The 23,496-nt window shown below is 41.0% G+C and overlaps 1 protein-coding gene across 21 annotated transcripts in view; it reads left to right on the top strand.

Moving 5' to 3' along the window:
* Positions 1 to 23,496, top strand: part of DOCK10 (dedicator of cytokinesis 10) — a 144,979-nt gene that overhangs the window by 50,906 nt on the left and 70,577 nt on the right. For 19 of the 21 annotated variants that reach the window (XM_032119615.1, XM_032119617.1, XM_032119609.1 and 16 more), the window contains exons 2-5: positions 4,457 to 4,576; positions 12,198 to 12,287; positions 20,672 to 20,754; positions 23,417 to 23,489. In XM_032119615.1, coding sequence (XP_031975506.1) covers positions 4,457 to 4,576; positions 12,198 to 12,287; positions 20,672 to 20,754; positions 23,417 to 23,489 — 366 coding nt within the window. The remainder of the gene's footprint in view (positions 1 to 4,456; positions 4,577 to 12,197; positions 12,288 to 20,671; positions 20,755 to 23,416; positions 23,490 to 23,496) is intronic. The other 2 variants (XM_032119597.1, XM_032119611.1) reach the window with 1 other exon arrangement.

Raw genomic sequence — 23,496 nt, 5'->3', positions numbered from 1 at the left:
TCTAGTTTATTTTTAGAATGGGGAAGTTCTTGGGATGACTGTTCAGAGACTATTGGTCTCTGTTATATCATTTCCTCCTTCAGGGAGTGTTCACAGAAATACAGCTTTAGGAGGATGATATATAATTATGAAGAAAAGATGGGTACTAGCATCAGTGCACAATGTCTGTGCATCTGGAGGAAAGTCAAGTACCATATTTGATTCTGTAATATCATTTATTTGGATATTTTGGGTCATTACTACAGGGAAATATAATCCTTTTTCACCTAGACGAGAAGGTGATGGCAATGAAGCCATATATCACTGATGGAATCTGGCCAGTTTCACCCCTGTGAAAGTATATTATCCTCCTATGGTGTCGGCTCTGATTTAATACCACTTCAGTATTCCAAAAGAGTGTGGAAAGGCTGGCTCAACAACATGCAAAGCTACACAGCACTGTCAGGGTGTGAAGTAAATGGTACTGCTGAGAATGTTGTAGCAGGTGAGTCAGAGAGTGCCTTTTTACTAGATGTATTCACAACCATTTTAGCACAACTAAATTCATTACTCACTTGAGATGGAGAATATAAAAAGCATTACAGAAATCCAAGACAGCATAATTCGATTTTGGCACAGATTGCCAGGTTGGCCTGTTTCCAAAAAGAACAGACAAGTTAAATTGAGAAGAGGCAGTGCTGGGATTATTAAATTAGCTTTAAGTCAGCCCTACTCATTTACAGATCTGTACTAGTGCTTGCAGGGAGAAATTTGCTAATCCCAACATCACTGCTTCTGTCTGCTAGGGAGGAAAAAATGGAGCAGCCACCCCACACCAGTAGAGATAATCTTCTAACTAACCAGCTGCCACTTCCCATCACAACTGCAATGCAAGAATTGCACTGCAGAGCTTTGCCAAGTCCAAAGTACTGGCTCTGCAAGGGATGGAGTCAGTGTCCACAGAGCAGAGTCTTATGGTCTGTAAGAACACGTAGAATTGATGAAGAGAGGCGTCACATTTATTATAGCATCATGCTTGATGCTGGCAAGGGACTAAATTATCTCTGTGGCCAGTGTATCGACAAGGATGGGCTATTACTTGCATCTCTGATTTATGGGAGCTTGCATAATAGAGTATTGCATTTTACACAGGATTTTGCTGTACTGACATGGAAGGAAGAATGTAATTTTTACTGCATGAGTAGAAAAACATCACCATAAATATTGAAGTGCTCCACTGAAAAATTTTGCAGCAGGTTTGATAATGTCATATCTACTTGCATTTAGTTCAGATGTGTAATCTTTCTCCAAAGACTTCTCTGTTAACATCTGTTAAAATGTTTCCATCAGATCATGCCCTTTGCAGCCCTGAGAGCAAGAGAATTAGTGCTGTGGGAGCAGTGGTATTCATACGCTTGCTGTGTTCCTCTGCTTTGGGGTTTTCTCGAATTGTGTTCTTGTCTCATGTAAATGACCTTGCAGCTGCCAAGAAGGAGTTTTCCCCTGAAGTGTTTGAGCAGCTTTCAGGAGTGGGTTTCTGAGCATTACCAGTTTCTGAAGAGCAAAGAGAAGGCAATGTGACATAGCTTACCCTGCCTCAACTTGCACCCCAACATCTGCAGGATATTAATTTTGAAGGAGATGTAGCTGTGTTCACCCCAACCTTACAGGGATTTCCAGGGGGAAGAAGGAATACTTCTTCCTTCTGCCAGCCCCAGCAAAAAGGGTAGTTTCCACGGGTATAGAAAACCTGCAAATGCTACACATTTTTATGGGATTTCCCCATATTTCAAGAGAAGTCCCAAGATTTCTGGGGTTTCCCAGCTCTTCTCTAGTCTACAACTTCAATGGGAAGGTGACTACTTCTGTCATTTTTTTGCTTAATGGTTTTTTAGGAGATTTTGAAAACTGACATTCATGATGTTTCCAAGGAGCATCTGACCAAGATTAAGGTTGTGTTGACACTTTTCTTTTTTTTTTGGAGAGTGGACATTTTATGATTTCAGTTGCATGTCTTACTAAGAGTTGAGATTGTTGCAGAATCATTAGCCTGACAGTATCAGCTCTGGGAAGGGAGAGTTATCAGTGTAGTCAATGTCACACATTTTATGCAGAAAATGTTCATGTTTTAGTGAAACCACTACACAGGAAAAAATGCCCGTGTGAAGCACTGGTGCATCATAAATGTCAGAGTACGTATTTTTTTCACTTTTACTATGAGTTTCCTTGTAAATGGTTGCTATAAGGTTTCCTACTGAAGGTAACAGTTGCACTACTACAAGTTTGCTTCCGGCTGAACTTGAACTGCGTGAACTTTGTTCAGGCCTTTTGGCATCGTTACCAAAACCAGTGGTACAGCAGAGATGGTACACTCAGTAGGCACTGGTGTTTTCTCTTCATGGTTTTAACTCATTGAAATGTATGTTTATAGATGAATATTTAATAAATAGATGCAATGACAGATTTAATGACAGGAAGTCTGAAACTCCTGTCAAGATGATACTGCAGGGACTTAACACAGTTTGGAAGGGAATGAGAGCAAGCTGTGTATGGTGACGTGGCCAAGTTGGCCCTGTTAAGTTCCTGTGGGGAACTGCTGTCGGCAAACAACAGAGAGAAACCTTACTGAGAGATATGGCTGAGACTCAGCCCAAGAGCTTCTTGAGCAGGACTGGATCATTGTGTGTCAACTGGGGCAGGCCAGGGCCAAGTACCAGCTTGGGGCAGCTTAAGGTGCTGTGGCTGGGTTAATATGAAGTGTCATGTCCTAGTAGGACTCCTTGTCTTAACTGGACATCACAAAGCCAGAATCCAGTCCTGTCACAGAATCTAAATCAAACATTAAAGTAGTTTTCTTCGATTTGTTACTGTTACGTGTTGAGCTTGCCTGTCTTTTACAATTCTTTAATGTCTCAGCATCAGTAGATAGTGCTTGTGGTCTGTGAATGTTAAATACTAATGATTTTTAAAAGGTTATTAACTCATAAGTGTGCAAAAGGGACTGTGAGAGTTAATAGACTGAGAACTGCTGAAGAAGCAGTTCTAACTTTTTTAATTGTGTCGCCATGCTTTGGTGGAGCTTTGATTCTTTAAGCAGGGAGTTGGAGTAGGTGACCTGCAGAGGTCCTGAGTTGTTCTGTGATTCTTGCATCAGCTGTTCAGCAATTGAATAACTTTCTAGGAACATGTGTATTCATGTGTTTTAATCTAATTCGTGTGGCTGTGTTGCTGATGCTAATTAAACTTTTCATAGATGCATTTGATGCCAAGGTGAGTCTTGGACTCAATATAGAAGGGAAACAATGTTCACAAGAAATCTTGAGATGACTGTGATTACTAAAAAAAAACCAAGAACTTTCTAGGACAAAGTCAAAAGGGAGAGGGACTATTACATTTGAATCATTATATGTATAATGGACCATACATGAATGAGGTAAGTAAAATCATATATGATGGACATTCTCATTGGAGAAATTTGTTTTATGGAGATCTCAAAGCTTTCTTTTTTCAATACACCTTGGTTTTGATTAAGGGAAGATGGAGGGAAACTTTATAGTCCTGGATAGCTCAATGAAAGAACAGTGGGTAAAATACAATCTTGTCTAATGTCCACTTTTGCACCAGACTGAGAGAGTAAATGTTTCTGCATTTGCTTTCCACTAGTGCCCTTTTTCTCTTTCATCACATTCTTTTCCATCCCTTCTGGCAGTTCTTGCCCTTTCTCATTCACTCTTCCTGATGCTTACATCTTTGAATTGAGTAAATGTTCTCACTCTAGTACATGACTGTTCATTTGTTTAATGTATTCTAGCATGTCAGGCAGGCTTCTCTTTTTCTATTTTTGCGTTGTATTTCAGGACAATGTGACTTTACTTTTTCCTGTGGTGGTTTCTTACTTTACTGCTGTTTCAGGCAATAGTAGTACTGCTGTGATGATACTAGTCCTGCTTTCTGACAAGAGAAACCATGGAGATGGATGCCAGTTTATCCCAGGAGAATAATCTTGGGTTATTGCCAAGTAAAACAATATGGTGGCTTTCACAAACTGCCAGCAGTTCAAAAGGCGGGGACTGTGTAAAACAGTGAAGAAATAAGTAGGTTTCTTATTCTGAAACATATTAGCTCAAAGTCCTATCTATGTTCAGTTCAAACTGTATCCATCAATTTTCTTGATGTATTTATGGAGAAAGAGAGAATTCCAGGTAAATTAAGCTGGTGGTTTTGGTCTCTGTAATAAGCTGACCGATTGCTCTGGAGTTGTGAGATGGAGAGTGGCTGTTGCAAGTGGCCCAGCTTCCTCACTTCACTCTAGTGCACAAGTTCAGATGCACCAAGCTGAACAGAATGGAATGAGGGGAGAAGTTATTCATGCTTTGGTGTATAAAGGCAAAAAAGCAACAGATGTCAGTTTATGAAGGGGGAGGAAAGCAAATTTGTGTGTAGAGAGATCACCTGATCTTTTCTTTTTTTTCCACAGCAGGAAAAACCCAAACTCTTGGAGCCTTTGGATTATGAGGCTGTTATCACAGAGATCGAAAAAAATATTGGGGACAGCCAGTTTAAAGATCTGATATTGTTCCCTGATGATGACTTTTCAGTAAGTACAAGGCAAATATGTGTTATTCCTTTTCTTAGGTTTGTTCTCCTCTTTGATTTAATCTCCATTGCTAGAGGGAGAGCCACAAGTTGTCCCAGGGCTCTCTAAGATTTTCTTAACTCATGCAAAATGCCATACTTCCCTCTCACCAAATGCACTTGGCTTTTGGGTTGGTTTTTTTCCTCTGACATTTATATATGCATGACTTTACTGCTCAGGGTTAGATAAAGCTTGAAGCCCTGGTTGTTCCCAGATACATTTCAGGAACTCACTAAACGTTATTCTATAATGTATACTTCTCTGTTTTTCAGCACAGTGGTTGTTTGGCCAGTCCTAGAATCTCTCCCTACTATTATAGTCTGATTTAGTCCAATTTAATCTGTAACTTCTGATCCTGTTCTGTTTGATGTATTTGGCCACTAGATAGAGTCTCTGGTGCTGAGGAAAGCTCTCATGGTGGGACACTGAGAGGCAGTGGATCCCTGACCCCACAGCCATGGAGCTGCCTGACCTCATCCTGGGTCCCCCACTGCTTGTCCCGGCAAACTGCAAAGACATGGAGAGCCTGGAGGCCCAGGGCAGCTCTCCAGTGCCAGTGCTGGGGTGGTCAGCAGGGTGGCTGGGGAGCTGTGTTACCAGGCAAGTGCACGGGCAGATTGCCTGCATTGAACAGCAACTTCTGCAAAATCACCCCAACTTTGTAAAACATTTAGGTTTTGATGAATAGGCATTTTCTAATGGAAAGACATTTCAATTTGTGACCAATTGTAACTGCTCTGTGAGGGCCCTTCCCATCAGCTCATGGCACTGCTCCTGTCCTAGGAGGGCAGCTTAATCTAATCGACTGCTTTGTTTTACTAAATGGTTCTATTTCCTTGGTGGCATTAACTGAGTTAATGTGCTCATGGGATTGAAAGAAGCTAAACAGAATAGATTTCCTCATTATTTTTAATTCCTTTATCCATTTTGCACATTTGTCAATTTATGAAATTAGCATTACAAAGCTGAATAGACATACTGCGTGCTGTATGTACAAGGCTCTTGAGCCCTTTGATTTAGAGTAACTGAGATCAAGTCCATGGAGCAAACCTTCTCAGTGAAAGAAGAATCTTGTTCTACTGCTAAAGACCTCGGTCAAGCATATTTTCATATCCTTATTTTCATTTATTTTGAGCAGTTGTTGCTTGGATTTTAGTAGCTACTTCTGTTTTGTTTCCTCTGTGTTATGCTTTGCACCTATTTGGCATAATCTATCTAAATTCAAAAAATAATAAGAAAAAAGAGATTAAGACAGATGAGAGAGGTACTTGCATGGTGGAGATGGTCTGTACTCACAGAAGAGCAAAGGCAGTGGTAGATAGGGTCCATATCCTTGCAATAAACCTCTCTTATCTTTGTTATCTCCTGTTGAAGTCAGTGTCAGTTGCAAGAGCCTATGTCACCAGACAGGACTGCAGAGCTTCTGTACCAGGCAGGTGTTCCAGTTGCAGAATATCTATTTCTAGTCCTGCTCTCTCCTGCTGAAATATCACCTGTGCACAAAAGTCTGGGTCAGACATTTGAGTAGAAAGAGGTCCACGTCTGACTGAATTAGGAGGTGCCCAGGCTGACTCTGAGTGGGATTTAATATGATAATGCCCAAGGAAATGGTGGCTGGCCCTGTTTAACTCCTAATGATTACACTTGCTGCAGACTTCATGTCTCAGTGTTGACACAGCCCCAGCTTAGGCCTGTGGGTGAGCACATCCTATAGGCAAAAGTCTCTTCAGAGTGAAACCCCAACCAAAAGAGTTAGCTGAGGCAGTGGACAGAGGAGAAAATTCTGCTTTTAATAATGATTTCCAATTTTTGGATTTGTCGTTCACCACATGCATCAGATATGGGTGAATTATTGTCACTGTTGTTTCATCTCAGAATTGCTTCTCTTTTTACTTGCATTCAAAGAGAATGCTGTTATTCTCACAAGACTTCTGTTGGTCATTTCTAACATCTTATTTGAAGTCTGTGGAACAGCAGAGAATTCTTTATATCAGAGTCTGGTAGACTGTATTCCTCCATTCCCCTGCATCTCCGCAGAAGAGTACAAGGTGTATACATTACAGATGCCTTCTCTGGTTTTATTCCAGCTGGGGAAAAGATACTTCACTTCTTTTGTAACCATGCTTAATAATCCCTTAAAAAAATAAAAAATAATCGATTCACATCAGTTCCACTTCTTGTTTTCCTAGCAATTCCTTCCTTATAACTCATTTGCCTGCCCAAAGTCCATTTTCCATTTCAGAAAAAGCATGTCAGCTCAGCTTCAAGTTTCACCTGTTCCTGGATCCCTTCTGTTGCTGTGCTGTGAAATAATGGCCAGTGGAAATTTCTGCAGCAATGCATCAGAGCAGAGCTTACACTGTACTTCTTGGTGGTAGTAAGAGGGAGTTGATTGCCTTCCTGTTGTACTTATAAAAAGGCAAGCTGGTGATGATCCTGGTAGTTTTGCATCCTCACCATTGGGTTGCTTTGCTTCCTTTACCTTCTGCTCCCCAAACCTGGCCACACTCCCCTTAACAACTGGAACTGCTGCTGTCTGGGATTCCTATTTCTCACTTTTCTGCTATGTGTTTGCCAGAAAGGAGGCCATGAAGGAAGTGTTATACCTTCCTTCAAGTTGGTCTCACTCCCACCTTTAACCTTTGACATCTTATTGTTGCCTGGATTTGTTGTCATACATCTGTATTTCTGCTCCTAGGCACTGTCATATATCCAAACAAAATACTTGCTGTATCCTTTCATAAGTAATTTTTTATATTTTCTTCCATCCTTTGGAAATTCACTGAATGCCCAGCAGCCTCTTTTCAAATCTCTCCAGGATCTGAAGTCTTGCTTAAAATCACAGCTGCTCTTCCTTAGTGGCAACAGGCTCAGCACTCCTTTGCTAATAGCTTTGCTTGTTTGCAGGTTTAGTAACTAAGTGTATGTTAATGGTATGTTGATAAATATAAGTTAATTGTTTTAAAAAGGTAGATGAAAGTATTTAATGGTCACTTAAATTTGTATACTATAAAAGCATGTTAAACTCCCTGGGTTGTGAAAATTTGTTCCTCCTTCTCATGTATGACTTTCCTAAATCTGTTTGAAAAGTGGAACTCAGACTTTTTAAAACTATTTGTATAAGTATGGCTGAATGCCTGGTTTTCAACCTGCAATAGAAGCAATAATTCATTGCCTAAATTCAGGACAGGTGTAAGATGGCAAAACTTGCTTGTATAATGCAAAACCTGTTGAAGGGTCAGTCTGATGTGCTCCTGACTCTTTGAGCTTCTGAAAGCCCACCTGGGAGCCCTGTTCCCTCCCAAGTATTGCAGAGGCCTTAGAAGAAAAGGAGCTGAATTGTGCAATCACTGTACTTGCCATCACTGCAGGCGTGATTGTTTCCAAGCTTCTTTTTTTTAGCTCTGAACAAAAGCCAAAATCTCCCTATTTTTCAGGTTGTGAAACCTCTGCTTTCTAGATGCTGTGCAGGGACAAAAGTTGTTCATCTGGATACAGAAGTTCATAACAGAACCAGATGCATCCGTAAGGGGAGGGAGCAAGAGTCATCAAGGACACTGCCTCTTCACATGAAACATGTGTGCTATAGGGGCAGCTGGAAGTGCAGGCCTTGGAGCCTCCTTGGAAAAACCCCTGAAAAACCCCTTGGAAACCTGACTGTTATTTCTAAGATCAGAAGAGTTACGGTGGTGAGATCATGAGTTATGTCAAATAGCACATGACTTAGCTCCCACTTTCCCATGTGACAAGGAGTATCTGCTCATTCTTAGAGGAGCAGAAATTGAGTCCATTTCTCTCATGACTAATGGTGTTATGGGTATCCTTGACGTGCACATTTGCATGGGCTGGCAGGAGCAGGACAGTGAGAGGTATCTGGACTCCTAGGGGTGCATTCCAACTGTTTAATGCAGTCAGCAAAGCATAGCCTCTCACACTGAATGTGGTTCAGGGAGTGATGGGGCAAAATCTGTCCTTTAAATGTGCTCTGTTCCTGCTTTCCTTTCTCTTTGCAGCCTGCACAGGTGGTGAGATCTGTGCTGGGACCGCAGCCTGTCAGGGAGCTCTGTACCACAACAGCCTCTGCACCATGGTATTTGTACAGCATAGTCGCATCTTAGCCTGCTTTTTAATTTGATGGACTAACTCATTGCAGGTTTTGGTAACATTAAGTAAATCTGTTTACTTGGATGAAAGTGGGGCTGAGCAGCTTTTCTTTAGAGAGCTTGAACATAAGCATTACCAGGGAGGAACATGTCAGCCCGTGTGTGGTTAGGTCTCTCCGAAGGGCGGCCTTTGCAGGAAGTAAATATCATCATTGTTGATGAATCCCTCTAAAGATTTAACCACTGCTAACGTGCTTTCAGACTAAAAGCTATTCAGAATGGATTCAGACTGAAAATGTTTGAAATGGCTAATGGAGTTTGAACTCCATTTTCAAATGCTAAATTCACCATGTCACTGGGAAGTAGTCACTGCCTGAAAACATTATTCCTAATCAGTGTTTGAAAAGGAGCAGTATTAACTTCCATGCTTCATTGTAGAAGGTGAATGTGGCAAGAGAAGGTGCTTAGGGAAATTGCACCTTGTAACTCATCCAACACCTGGGGCCAACAGCTTATGCAAATAAGACAGCCTGGCAGTGCCAGAAATCATGGCTAGATATAGGATATTTATATAAAATAAATTAAAAATAATTCAGAAGAATTACAGACTTGAATGCTTTAGGCTGATACCTGCATTATTTGATTACCACAGTTTGCATGCACAAATGAGAGGGTAATTGGCCTTTGGCTTGAACAGACAAGTGCCATGATTGCCTAAACATTAGAAATTAGGCTGAATTCACAGCACATTTATACATACTGAATTCTCGAAATAAAATCTTTGATTTTTTGGGTGACTGACTCAGAAGCACATGTTCTGTTGTTGAAATTTAGTTCTTTTCTGAATAAAGCAGTTTTGGTGAATAATACCGTTCCTGATCAGCCTGTAGGAGCATTTAACTTTGAAAGTAATTGACTATGAACAGGAAGTGCCTTTGTGGCCAAGCTTTTGCAGCTAAGTGGTTAAACATGACTAGTTCTCAGAAGGGAAGTGCTTTGTAGTTTTTAAGACAAGTTTAAATATAACAATATATAACATTTTCCATGTCCCAATTCTTTGTAAGTAAACCTGTGGTATTCTTTGTCAAAGTCTAGAAAGGCAGCAAGCCCAGTGTCACCCGATTTCTCAGGTTTGCAGGGCTCTGTTTCTTTCTTTCAAGTGCGGCTGGGAACAGCACCACAGGCAGAACAGTGGGCTTGGGTTACCTGTCTTGTTCAGCTACAGTATTTTTATCAGGCTGTGTAAGGAGAGGGAGGCACAATGGCCCCACTAAGGTAGATGTTGCCTGTCTCAGTCAGTGTGTTCGTGTCAGTTGACAAGTGTTGTATTAGGTAAAAAGAAATTACTTGCTATATGTCCTACCTATAAAAAAATACTGGAAACTACTTTCTGTGCAATACATGGAGCAGGCAGGTTTTGCTGTGGGCAAGCAGAACAGGCTGTTGCTCTCTCTGAAGCTTATTCACCATCGTGACAGGGTCAGTGTGAGGTACAGAGTACATTTCATCTCCTCTCCTGTGGCCTCCCACTCTGCCTCAGTCTGGGAAGAGGAGCAGATCTTCAGCAGTGCTGTGTGTGCTGGGAGGAGGGTGCTTCATGGCTGCAGGGCCCAGCCCTGGGAAGAGCTCAATATCATGGGCCACAGGGGCACCCCAGGCTTTTCAGCTGTGCTCAGGGATTGCATCTTGTCATGACTGCTGAAAAAACATTACTGCTTCAAATGTCACGTATGTGTGAAGTAAAAGCAATGAGGTGCATTCCAGAGACTGTGGGTACTGCTGGGAAGTCCCTAAGCAACCAAGAATTCAGACATCTCTTACTAAACATAGCCTGAAAATTCATACTTCTCCATCTTCTGTCTCTTTTACTCATAGACTCAATGATTGTGTAAAGCACTTCATGCAGGCATTGATAACACAGCTGAGTAGAGCCCAGGAACCCACATTTAGGAAACTGTGCTCAGTTTATCAGAACAACGGGATTTTTTTTCACTTTCTGGTGTCTATGACACCCCCATCATTTTTTTTGTGAGAGCCAGGGTTTAATCATATTGTATCCTGAGCTCTCCAGCTGAAACAGAAAAAGTTCGGGGGATCCCATGATGTTTCTGCCTGAGTGATACATGTCTTTCTTTCATAGCTACTCATGTGGAAAGTAATGGGGGAAAATCAAAGTGGTTCATGTAAACTCTAAGGAAAAATGCAGTCCATTATATCCAGGCACTCGTAATGTAGAGTTTGGGTGCTTCAATTTACAGAGAAAAAACATCACCTTTTAGTCTGAGGGTGAGGATATGGAAGACAGCCTCCAGGGATGCAGTAGATACTGCAAGCTGCTTCATGGTATTAGTACGTAGTGATTCTTCATATTAAAGAGTTGTGTGCCACAGGCCTTCCTCTGGAAATCATGGGTCTTTTTGTAATGGAAGAGAAAATGGGTTTGGGAGGCCAGATTTGTCCGGGTTTCAGTCCTTTGCTGTCTTGAGTGAAGAGTTACTCCATTGTAACTGAGAGCATAATCTAGGCTGCTGGGTGTTGATTTTGGTTGTTTTCTCCTCTTATGGCAGAGAAAATGAGTGGGACAGATATATAGGTTGATTGAAAATACCCCAAAGCTTCCTCTTGTGAGCCTTTTGTGAAGCGGCTGCCTTGGCCAACCTCAGCACAGGGGCCCTGGGTCACACAGGCACTGCTGGTGGCCCTGGCCTCTTGTTGGCCCGCTGGGAACTAAGGGAAGCTTGGCTCCTTGTGGAGAACTTCAGGAGATCCACTTTTCTCTGTGGTTTCCTGCTCTGGGGCCTGACAAGACAGCTCAGCCAGCAGCTGCTTTCAGAAAAAGGGCTTAATTTGTGCAGGCTGTGGAGGCTGGAAGAGACTTCAGGCAGTGGCAGGAGTCCCTTGTCGGCCCTGTCCTGCTGCCTGTGCCCACAGGTGGGATTGTCCCTCTGAGAAGCTGCTGCCTGGTTCTCCTTGCTTTCCGGCCACCGAGCTGTCCTGTGGCACTCCCTTTTGCAGCTTCCTGGGGGGACTCTACTCCTCTCTTCTCCTTTCAAAAGAGGCAAAGCTTTTAGTTCTGTCTCCACATTCCTTGCCAGAAAAGCATGAGGTGGAGAAAGGAAGTGGAGGAAGAAAGTAGCACTCTTGGATTTGGCATATATTTCTGGGAGAGGATGTAAGGAAGACTTGACTTTTTTTTTTATCAGAAACCTCAGAGACTGAAGGAACTTTGCTTGGAACAGCTTTATTCCCAGAAATCTACTCGAGCACTGTTCTTGCTTGCTAATTAATGCCTTAGCTGATAGTATTGAATAGTGTGTGTGGGCAGGAGCTGGGCTGCAGTTGTTGGTATGCATGTGTGTTGGCTGCATGACAAGCTGAAAAATGCAAGCCATGATAACAAGGTTCTTAACCTCTTCCTGAGACAAAACTGCTGTTCTGTTTGCCTTTGACTAAATTGCACATTTTTTGTTTATTGCCAGATAGACACAATTTCACTGGAAATCAGGACACTGTATCCTTCTGTACCTGAAGATGCAGAACAAAAAGCAGAAAATTTATTTGTTAGAGAGGTGAGTATCTAATATTAAATGAAACCAAGAGTTTGGGGGAGGCTTGCTATGTTTATAATGAACATCTTTTTTCTTTTAATATGTTTTAGGTGATTTGAATCAGGTTTGAATTTTGAAGGCCAGTAGGAGGGGGGAGGGTTAGCAGCATGTCTGCAGTTGCCTATTGTGAGATGTTTGTATCTAGAAAAATTGTAAATGCACTGAATCAGCCTGTCATTGTACTGTTTTCCAGCTGCATTCCCTGTCACCACTAGTCCACTGATATTGATGTTGGTATTTTTACATCACTGCTAATGATTGGTGATCTGCATGTGCTTTGCCTTTGAAAATATTGATATCTTTCCAAAAATAGATAACCAATTGGCACTGGTTTAGACTCTCAGGTGTTATTACAAGGTATGTATCTCATTTGGAGCTGTATATATGAGGAATAGGTGCACTGTGTGAAGGGTGCATAGGGGTTTATATTTATTTTAAGTATTTAGAGTCTGTTTTACCTTCATAATAGAAAGTTCAACAAAATTCTTCCATGACAGTTAGAGGCCCACCAGGAGTTTGCTCTACCTTTAAAAAACCCCTATGGTTGTATTGTTTCCATACCTGATCTCAGATTGTAGGAGAAGATTTCTCATCCTGCTACCTCAGGAATATTTTGTGTTATCGCTGGTTTTATCACTTTGAAGGACTTTAAAGGAGTTGATTGCACTGTTCAAAGGAATCTACTTTAGATGGCTCCCTGAACCTTCCCATCTTTCATTATAGATGTGAAATATATCTCACTATTTGCATTAACAAAACAGGTTTATGAAACCAAATTTTCAGTCAACTTCTAGAAGGAGTTTAATTCCGAGCACCGATAATTGGCCCATAATGTGATGGTTCTTGGCCTTTTTTTCACCGGTTGGGATTTTTCATGCTGCACTTCCTGGTCTGAAAAAGTATTTCATATGCACTATAACTGCAAGAGGAAACTGTGGAGGAAAAGTCAGTTGCAGACAAACACAGAAATTAGAAATCATGAAATCCAAAATTAGGCAGAAATGTAGCTGTTGAATTGTATGCAATGTGACATTTTACAGGCTGGCCCTATTTCTTTTCAGCAGGTCTAAAAAGAGCAATAATAATTTACTGCCAGCTCAGATTGTCTGAACTTTGCCATCTTTGCTAATCTGGCAGCAGTGTTAAAAGATAACAGCTTGTGGAGTTATCTACCTTCCCAGAAGTCTCACTGCCTTTCAGCACTTTGGGGTCTGCTTTTTATTTTAAAGTTCCACAAGTTGCAAGGCCAGCACTGTGCTCATGGCTTTACAGAGAAAGTGGTGGGTCTAAAAGTGGAACACGGTGCACAGTTCCTGGGAATCGTTACAGCTGAGCACGCCAAGGGGATGCTAACAGCCACCTTGTAAAACACATACTGAGTACATCTATTAGCTTTCTCTGCAGTACCAGTGAGCCAAGAGGAGGGGGAAGAGAGGAGCAAAGCAGTGGAAAAAACCGGTATTACTAAGCCTGTGCATGGAATAGTGGCAGGGTAAAGACCCTGTTTTAAAGTAGTAATGCATGTGTTCCAATTTGCCACAAAGCCAAAAACTGTGTGTGTGTGTATATATATATATATATATATATATATATATACACACACATAGATATATATACACACATACATATATATACACACACAATAAATTAAACCCCATGGAGAGGATGGTTTCTAGTCCAAAATTAGGTGAAACTGAGCATGGGGTTCTGTGAAGATCTGTGATTGTAGTCCCCTGCAGCAATTGCAGAGATGTGTACTGCCCTAGCAGTATACATCTCTGTTGTGTTCCAGGTAGGTGTAGGTCACTTCTGGATAGATGTGCAGGAGTGGGATTGGTGACCTTCACTTCTCTCTTGGAACTGTGGAAAAGCCAACACTTCACTTGCTGAAGGAGTCTTTCTTCAAATATAGCATGATGTATTGAACTGTATGAACAGTGAAGGTGTCCACCTTGTGCACACTTGACTGACTGTTGGTCACCTGGACTTATGGCAAGCCAGGATCAAATGCCTAATTCCTGATGAGACTCTGGGGAATGTACAGCTCATCCTGCTGAAGCCATTTTGGTATCAGCTGTCTCTGACTGTTCACTATCTCAGTACTTTAGCAAGGTGAGACAAAGACATGGAGCAAGTTGTTGAACTTCAAAAGAAGGGTCTGATCTTGGAGGTGAAACTAATTTCCTCCATGTGATGCAGTGTGAGGACATGGTACTGAAACCGTTTCAAGACCTCAGATCCATTATCTCTTGTCTGATTCTTCTGGCTGCTTGGTGGTGTTCAGATGGTCTTGTCTACAAGATGAGGTCATTTGTAAAGGATTGTCAGAAATCTGTGATAATCCCTTAAAATCCTGGCTGTTTCTTCCTGGCTTTCCCTCTGGTGACTATAGGAAAGCTTTTCTTCCACCTCGAGCTCTTTCATTGCTATAGCCCTTCAAGGATGAGGGGATTTTTTTCCCCAGCCCTTACCAAAATCCATACAAAGGCAGCCTGGGGACTTGATCAAGTTTCCCTTCCTCAAGCAACCATTAAACAGTACTTAGAGGCACACCAGGAGGACTCAGTTGCCTGGACAATATTGGTTTATGGATCCAAAAGAGCTGACAAGCCAGATGAAGAATGATGAGGCTGATGTTGCTGAGAAATGCTTTCAGTATCGATGGCATTTGATGTGGTCCACCTGTAGTGGAAGGTTTGTGCCTCTATTCGTCCATTCAGTTCTCATAATACTGCTTTGTATTCCTCAGGAATGCAAAACTTTCCCTGTTCGTGATATTGAAATGTTAGGGTAGTGGGTGAGGCAGAAGAATTGCCTTTAGAAAAGATGTCTGACCATCTGTGTTTTTCTGAAACTGTAAAATGAAAATCTAAAACAAAATAAAACTAAGGTGACAAATAAATAAATAGTCCCTTAAAAAGTATTTTTTGCCTGCAAAGAGAATAGATCGTTTACATTTTATGATTAATACCTGAGTCTCTTTATTAATTTATACCTAAGTATTAGCTATATTTTAAAGTTAATACTTTGTGAATTGGTTATTCCTATACCTGTAGTTGTATTAGGATGTTTTCCTTATGGATTTTTCCACTTTAACTTTTCTTAGGCAGGATCAGCCTGAGGAACTAAATTAGTTAGAAAGGAGAAGTTTCCAGGAACTTTTAAAGCCAGAATAAAATTGTCTTCAGTGGTTTGTTGTTTTAAGTATTCCTGACTTCCTTTATCGTGCTGTTTCCTTCCAAATTCTGAATTTTCTCTCTCCTCACAGGGTCTGCTGCATGTCTGCTGCATTTATGCCAGTCAGCATTGTCCTCATGGTCCATAATTTTGGCAAATAGAAACATTCACTTCATAAGACATGAAATAAAATTCTTCCTTTTAGACAGTAAAAACATTCCTAATATCACCTTTCCTAAGTCTGTATCCTGAATTTTCAGAACAAATGGGAATTCTTGGGATTTTCCCCACATTTCGTTTGAAAATACAAGGGGATAGTGCACTTGCTATTCAAAGTTATATTTCATTTGAGGAACTTAAACTATCTAATTGCAACATATTTCATCAACATAATTTATTGGTTTGCATCGAGTCAGTATTTTCAGGAAGAATGCAGGTATGTGCACACAAATAAATGCTGTTTGTGTGTGTGTAGGAATTATCTGTAGGAAGTAAATCCTAGGTAGATGTGAAAAAAATGCAGAACATAAATAAATATTAGCTGTCAGCTCTCCTTTATGAAATGAGTTTAAGCCAGGTGATCCTTCCAAAAAAAAAAAAAAAAAAAGGTAAAAAGGTGCTACCTGGATAAGTTTTTTGGAAATGTGTTTGCAGAGGGGCTGGCTGCATGAATGAGGAGGTGCAGGAGCTGTGCAAGGGCAGAAGGAGTGAGCTTCCTGGGTGAAAAACACATCAAAATGAAATAACAGTGTAGGAATATTGAAATTTCATTTGATGAATGATGTCGTTAATTTGTAGTTAACTTTGTCTATGATAATACAGTGTTCATGTGAGTGTCTCTGAACTTCCCTGTGGAGGTTTTCTGGATACACAACAGGGAGCTGTCACTTGTAGTAAGCTTGCAAAGCTCTTGCCACTCATTTGGGGGAGTTTTTATTTGAGATTTTGCTGGTTGGATGTACAGGATCTGTAAGTAATTATGAAACATGAGTTTTATTAATCACAATGTGAAAAAGCAACAGCTTCCTGTACAACTTCTCAAAGTGGTTATGTGTCTACAGAGTTGATTTCTGAGGCTTTTTGATTTGCAGGCTAATCTGCGTTGTTCTTACCTCTTTCAAAATCAGACTAAAATGGGAACTCCTGTTGACAATGACACCCAGAAAGTTTTGTTATTGCGCATCACAGTGTAAATTTCCCCATCTTCAAAATCTAAGCTTTTTCAGTGCTTGAAAGAGCTGTAGGCTCAGGGCTAGACATAGATTATTAAAGGGTAGTGAGTCTTTCGATAGCACAGAAGGTAAATACCTGTTAAAAATGTTTGATGCTTTAAAATAATAGTGTGTTTCAGTGTTTTGGCTTGTTACTTGGCTGTGTCGCTGGACTTTACTATAAGTGTGAACTGTTATTTTGGGAACAGTTTTGAGAGCCCCAAAATGAAGGTGCAGGTTGGCAGCAGCCACTCGTGCTGCTGCCATGCTCATTGCGGATATGAGCAGTCTGGGGCAGGCCTGGGTGGAGGGCTGGATTTCCACCCAGGGTGATCACAGCACCTTCCACCTCCCCAGATCCCTGCACACTTCCTTCCTTTAGTTGTTGCAGCTGAGGTCAGAGTAGGGAGGGAAGGCTCTGTGAGCAGGGCTGTGCACGTCATGGGGCAGAGCACAGAGCCACCTCTGCAGCTTCCTTTCTAGCACTGTGGCCACATCCAGCTCCAGAACGTCTTTGCTTTCTGTTTCCAAGCTCTTGCATGGGCTTGCCCTGCCCTGTTCCACCTCAGGAACAGCCACTCTGCCAGGGTGAGTGAGGGGCCAGAGTTGCTCTGTGCTTGCAGTTCCTTTGCAAGGAGCCCAGTTGTTCCATGAATGACTTTTATCATATGCGCATCTTTTTTTCTGAAGACCACATACTAGTGCTGTCTAAGGATATAAGCAGGGAAGTTGTTTGTTTTATTTATGTTTCCCTCACTTTCCCCTTTTTTCTGGTTTGGTTTGGTTTTTTTCCTCCAATAGGTTCCTTTCCATTGCTGGGTAAATCTTTTTTAAGTGTCTTTTTCACAGTGGTAGCCATCATGCTGTCATCACCAGAGCCAGAGATAAGAAGTTACAGGTAGAAAAAGCCTGCAGGATTGTCTGTCTCTATAAGATAAAATTAGGCCATCTGGACAAAACCGAAAAACAAACAAAAAAACCAAAACAAACAAACCAAAAAAAATACTTGAGTTTGATAGAGTCCCTGGGAGTGGGCTGTGCTGCCTGCCTGGTTAACAGAGCAGTAGAAAGTTCATGCAAGCATGTGCCAACCCTCCCACATCCCAAAAACTTCCATTTCTCCGTCTATATTTTTCCTCCCCCACAGTTCACTTGAGCTCAACAGCCCCTGCATTGGTGGGTCTGTTCTTTGTCAGGAACAGTAGTAGCCAGCTCTGGCCTCTTCATAAAATCTCTGCCTCTAGAAAGATTTTTCTTGTTCATCAAATCAGGTTTGCAGGTATTTTTCCTCATTGCTAAAACTTAATTTCCAATAATGATTTTCAATTTTAAAAAATAATTCTAAGTCAGTATGGTTAGCAGAAGTATTTAATTTTTAGTTGGGATATTCTGAAGAGAAAATCTGTACCCTTTTTTTGGTGTTACTTTTTAGTGAGATCTAGTTTCCCCACAGCGAGCTAGTTCAAGAACAGTGGTAGCTGTTGCATTGGGTTGGCTTGTCTTTTGTGAATTTACTGAGTGATACTTGAATGTGCTGCTTTGTCCCCTTTGATTTTTATTTTGATTAGCTTTTTCTTGGAGGAGCACAATAAACCTTTATAGTTGCAGGATAAAATACTGTGGCCTGCTCTATATGTTATTCACAACTGCTTTTTTGAACACACTAGCCTATAATGTTTGCAATAAAAGTCCACACTGAGAGTTCTCTGTGGGCTTTAATTGTATCTGTTAAGTAAAATACTTAGTAATGAAAGTACCACAGGGGAAAAGTGGTCCTTTCTGTAGAAGGTTCACTTGGTTTACATTTGTCAAGGAAAAGGGGAGTGATGTGTGAATTGGAGATTCTGTGCTCGCCCTCACAATGCTCTATGAGCTTTTCATTGGCTTATGTAGAACAGAGTATATGTTACCCTTGTAAAAGTATTCTTATGGCCCATGCTACTATCACATAGTTTTAACACAAGCACAGGAGCAATAAAGTTGTTTTATGAAGCAACATAGAACAGTTGGGATTTAGTGGCTGGTTTTATCTATCATATCTGTAGTCAAAGGCCAAGTGCAGACAATGCTGTAGAGGTGTAGGAACATGGTTGTCAGGGGTACCTTTGGGCCTGACCCTGCCAAGTGCAGAGAGAGTCAGTTATAATGCTACAATATTATCTTCATTCCTGGAGAATATGTCATTATACGTCTAATGGTCACACTTTATTCTGCATCCTGTAAGATAATGAGGTCTTGTGTCAGATGAGAAGGTAAATACTGGATCCACATGGAATGTGTTTACTGCCTTTGGTTGTGCTGAACTGCCAGGGAGAGAAGTGCCTATAAATGTGCACCTACTTCCTTGCCACCTTTTCCACACTCTAAACCAAATAAAGCTGTCACAGAAGACTCTGGATACAAAGATGACTTCCTAAAATAATTTATGGCTACATACTCTGCATATTTTGCCCAAGATTTTTAAAAAGTGGTCTGCTAAGTCAGTGCTGAGTAATTTAGACAGCACCACCGTTACGTTGTCAGCCCATCTCAGGTTTGCTCCAGCAGCCTGATAATCCCCTCTGTCCCTCTGAGGCAGAGACCACTGTGCAAGCAATGACTCCCGTGGGCACTCCAGAAGAGGCAGGAGTGAAGAGAGGGAATACTCCCAGTTGAAGCAGTCAACCTTTTTATAGTAATTTATAATTGTCCCTTTATTCTCTTTCTTTCTACTTTCTCTGCATAGCTTTTGGTATTTAGATACCTTTGATATATCCTTTATTCCATTCTGTTTGACTTCTGGAGTCTCATGCCTTTCTGTGAGACTGTCTTCACTGTTCCCACCTCAGATTTCTTTCAGTGTTGCTGCTTCTTTCTCCACCCTTTTCCTTCCTGATATGCCTGCTTTTCCTCCTTGGGCAGCAACTTCTACTGTTGGGTTCTAGGCTTGATTCCTCTCTTCCTTCCTTTCCATCTCAGGTGGGCTGGTGCAAATTTTATGGTGGAGTGTGGGGAGAAAATAATACAACACTGGGGTAAAATCTTCAGCATACTGTACAAATATCAGTTTGCAATTTATACACTGTATAAAGAATCACTGGGAATTCTGACATGGTGTCATTTTTCTTGTAGGTGTGTACCTTAGCAATAACTGTACGTATTTCATGCATCTTGTTGCCTTTCAAAATGTCATGTTGGGTTTAACTGCGTACATAAAAGTTCTGCATCAAATAAATTGTACAGATATTCTGCTCTACTTGACAGCACAGCCAAGCCCTTCTGTATAGTTCAGGTCTGGCTTCCTTATTTAAGGGAGATTGATGTATTAAGAACACTTTCCAAAGGCGAATGCAAAACCAGCAAGAAAAATTTTAGATAGCGGAAAGTACATGATGACGTGACTGATCAAATTCAGTGTGGAAGGGAAAATGAGACTGGTGAAAAATTATAGTCCTGTTAATATATTCCTGAATGTTATTGAGAGGTTACAGATCAATCCTTAAGGGCAGAATAAGAAGTAGAGGGCTTGTGCTGCAACAAGGGGGAGTAAAAAGAATAAAGCAAATGTATTTAGAGTGGAAGGCTTAGGTAATGAAACAAGATGCAAACAAAAACTGTATAATCAATGTCCATGGAGGAAGTCAGGCCTAAACTAGATCATGTCTTTTGAAGCAGCAACTATATAATTTAATGATGCTTCCTAGAAAGCAGATGAGAATCAGTAAAGCATGTTAAATTGCTATCAGCTCCTTCCTCCATCTTGTGTGATTCAGTGCATTTGATTTTAAAGGGAAATTGTGCTTCAAAATATGGAAATATATGACTGTGGCTTTCCTTTAAGAACTGTGCACCCAGCTCTAAAAGAGAAGAATATGTTCTCTAGCATGTGGGCTGCCTCAGAACTTTATCAGTTCTCTAGCCTTCTTGAGTCTAAACATTTGTAGTAATTCTATTGTTGTTTGTGTTTCTTCTGATTAGGCTTGTAAATACTACAGTTCCCACTGGCATGTTGTGAACTACAAATATGAACCCTATTCAGAAGATTTTCGACACTTACCACAGTAAGAACTCACATAAGTTCTCCTTTTTATTATTTTTTCCCTTTAGGCTTGTGTCATTTGCTAAGCTTTGTCCATATTTGCACTTTCCTTTGTCTTCTATGCTGTGTTTGTTTTACCGTATTTTTAGTGTCTTGCATTTTTAAAAAGGGGAAGCAAAGGTCCTTCAGAAAAGTTCAAGACTCTGCAGAATTCACTGGTATCAACAAACTCCATTAGTGCTGATTCAAATCCTTACAAGCGTATTTGCGTATTCAAAGCACAGTTGATACAGGAGAGGTGGCTTTTCATTTTCCTTAATAATGCATAAATGTCACTCACCTTTCACTGGGATTAATTCTCCTTTCAGTTACCCTGTGTAACAGAAAGAAGGATTTCAGTGCTTTGTAGCTGCCTTGTACAGGAGAACTGGGTGCACTGATGGTACGAGGCTACAGAGATGTGCTGGTGTCAGGGTAAGGGGCATCCTTCCTGTGCTTGGGGGCATGAAAATTGCTGTAGAAGTTCTGGGAGGGGCAGGAATAAGTTCCTTGACTTGAGTGGAAAGAAGTTAAGACTCTGGTGCTCATTCCTACATGCGTGAGTTCCTACTCATGCTCTTGTTTCTGGAAGGTTTGTGTCCTGCCCCTGAGGAAGGCTTTAGAGGGTAGTTAACAAAATCACTAAGTGCCAGAATGAGCTGTTACTGCCTCCTTTCCTGGAATTTGAGTCATTAAAATTACAATACTGGATGAAAAAGGTTTTTACCTGCACATAATGAAGAAATGGATGGGTGCTCCAGGCTTGGGTTGGATGGAAACTAGTACTAACTTCATTGCTTCAGGAACTGATAAACTGAGTCTTATGGCCCAGTTAGATGCTGTGTTCAGAGGGTTTTGCACTGCAAACCTTCCCTTAGACCTGCATTTGCTCTTGTATGTTGGTATTTTTATGAACAGAGTACATGGTAGTACAAAAAGCCATTAAGAGCAGTTTCGCTAATCAGAGATTATAAACATGCCCTTTCTTAAGTACCCAGCCTGCTGATTGGTTTAGAAAATTAATGCATTTAGTGCTCAAGAAAAATGTTTGTAGCACAGCAGTTTTCCATTTAACCTTAAATGTCTTCACTCTTATGAAATATGCATTGGACAGATATGGGTGCATTACTGTGCACAAAAGTATGTTTTAGCTGATTACATACATCCTCTTCTGCGAAGGATATTTTAGTGTGGTGCTTAATGGGATTTGCTTTCATGGGTTCATGCTCGTGTCTTGCATCTTACTTCCCCCCCCCCAACCACATGCATTGTACTGAGGATTATACTGACACGAGATCTTGTGTCTCTTAGGAATGTTATGGGTGCCACACTGGTTGAAATTTTAGATGCAAAATTATGGCAGGAGTTGTCTGCATTTTGTTTGCTGAAAGCTGCCATGGCTTTTGAGCTTAACATACCTTTAACAGATCTGGTTCGAGGTCTACCTCATTTCATATTGTTTCCAGCCTCTTCAACCTTAATTTGCACATGCATGTTATGAAGTTTGGTGTTTGAGACTAAATCTTTTCAAGAAAGATAAAGTGGCCTGATATGTCTTTGTCATTTTACTGTGTCTCACTTTTGATAGCTCTGGATGCCCAGTTTTTACCGGTTTTTGTTTGAAGAGATCTGCTGTTGTACTTTCAGAAATCTGAGCATGTTCTTATATCAATCCCTTTATAGAAAGTCATTGTATTGGGGGATACTAGATGAGTGTTAAGTGTTTAGCTTTACATCGTGGGAAAGGAATATCATTTACAATGCCAGATCTAACTGTGGCTAAAGTAATTCCATTCACTGAGGGTGTGCTGAACTTCCCTGTGGCCTTTTCCATATAGAAATATAAATATTGGGGCTCAGCAGCTTTCAGCAGCACTGAAGGTCTTCATGCTTGGTTGTGCTTGAGGCCATGCTGTGCTGGGTCACTCAGTTGTACAACATGGCTGCATAGTGTGGAAGATTTTTCTCTGAGTTACTCTTTCTGAATCCTGACCCTTTCTGTTTGGAAAGCAGTTGCAGTGTGATGCTGAGCACCTGGGGCAGGCAGTGAGTACTCAACATGCCCACTGCAGCAGTGCTGTGGCACCAGGGCAGAGCTCAGCACCATGTGCATGACAGGACCAAAATATTTAGCAATTGCTTTAGTTTTTCTCTGAGTGTGTTCCTCCTTGGAGGTTTTTCTCAACGCTTTCTTACTCCTTAAATTCCTCTCTGTGAGCTCTCACTACCTCTTTTACACCATGTTTTATGCTTTGTGGTGTTGTGTTCTTGCTTCATGGGCAAGTAGAAGGGTGGGAGATTAGGGATTGCTTAGTGTGTGCTGTGCTGACAGTCTGGGAACAGAAAGAGTCATTAGCAAAATTTTGTCATGAAAGGCGGCAAAGAGAACAAGAACTGGTATTTCATCATTTGTATAGAACTGTTAGAGCTTCATAGTCTTGGGAAAAATAAAGATACATGTGGCTTAGGAAAAAAGTATTTTAAAAGTGTAGTGATTTTAAAGGAGACAATAGGATATAGCAAAAGGTGTACTGACATTGCCATGGAGGCTCGGGATGGTTACCTCCCTGAAATAGCCGGTACATGATTTGTTTTTAATAAATAAACAAATAAATAAATAAATACTTTTTCCCCCCCCCTCCCAGAAGTGAATGTAGACCAGAGAAACTGCCATCACATTCCTTTGAAATCGATCATGAAGATGTGGATAAGGATGAAGTATGTA

This window comes from Corvus moneduloides, chromosome 10 (assembly GCF_009650955.1).
Source record: "Corvus moneduloides isolate bCorMon1 chromosome 10, bCorMon1.pri, whole genome shotgun sequence".
NCBI lineage: Eukaryota > Metazoa > Chordata > Aves > Passeriformes > Corvidae > Corvus > Corvus moneduloides.
This window is presented reverse-complemented; position numbering and strand designations above follow the sequence as displayed.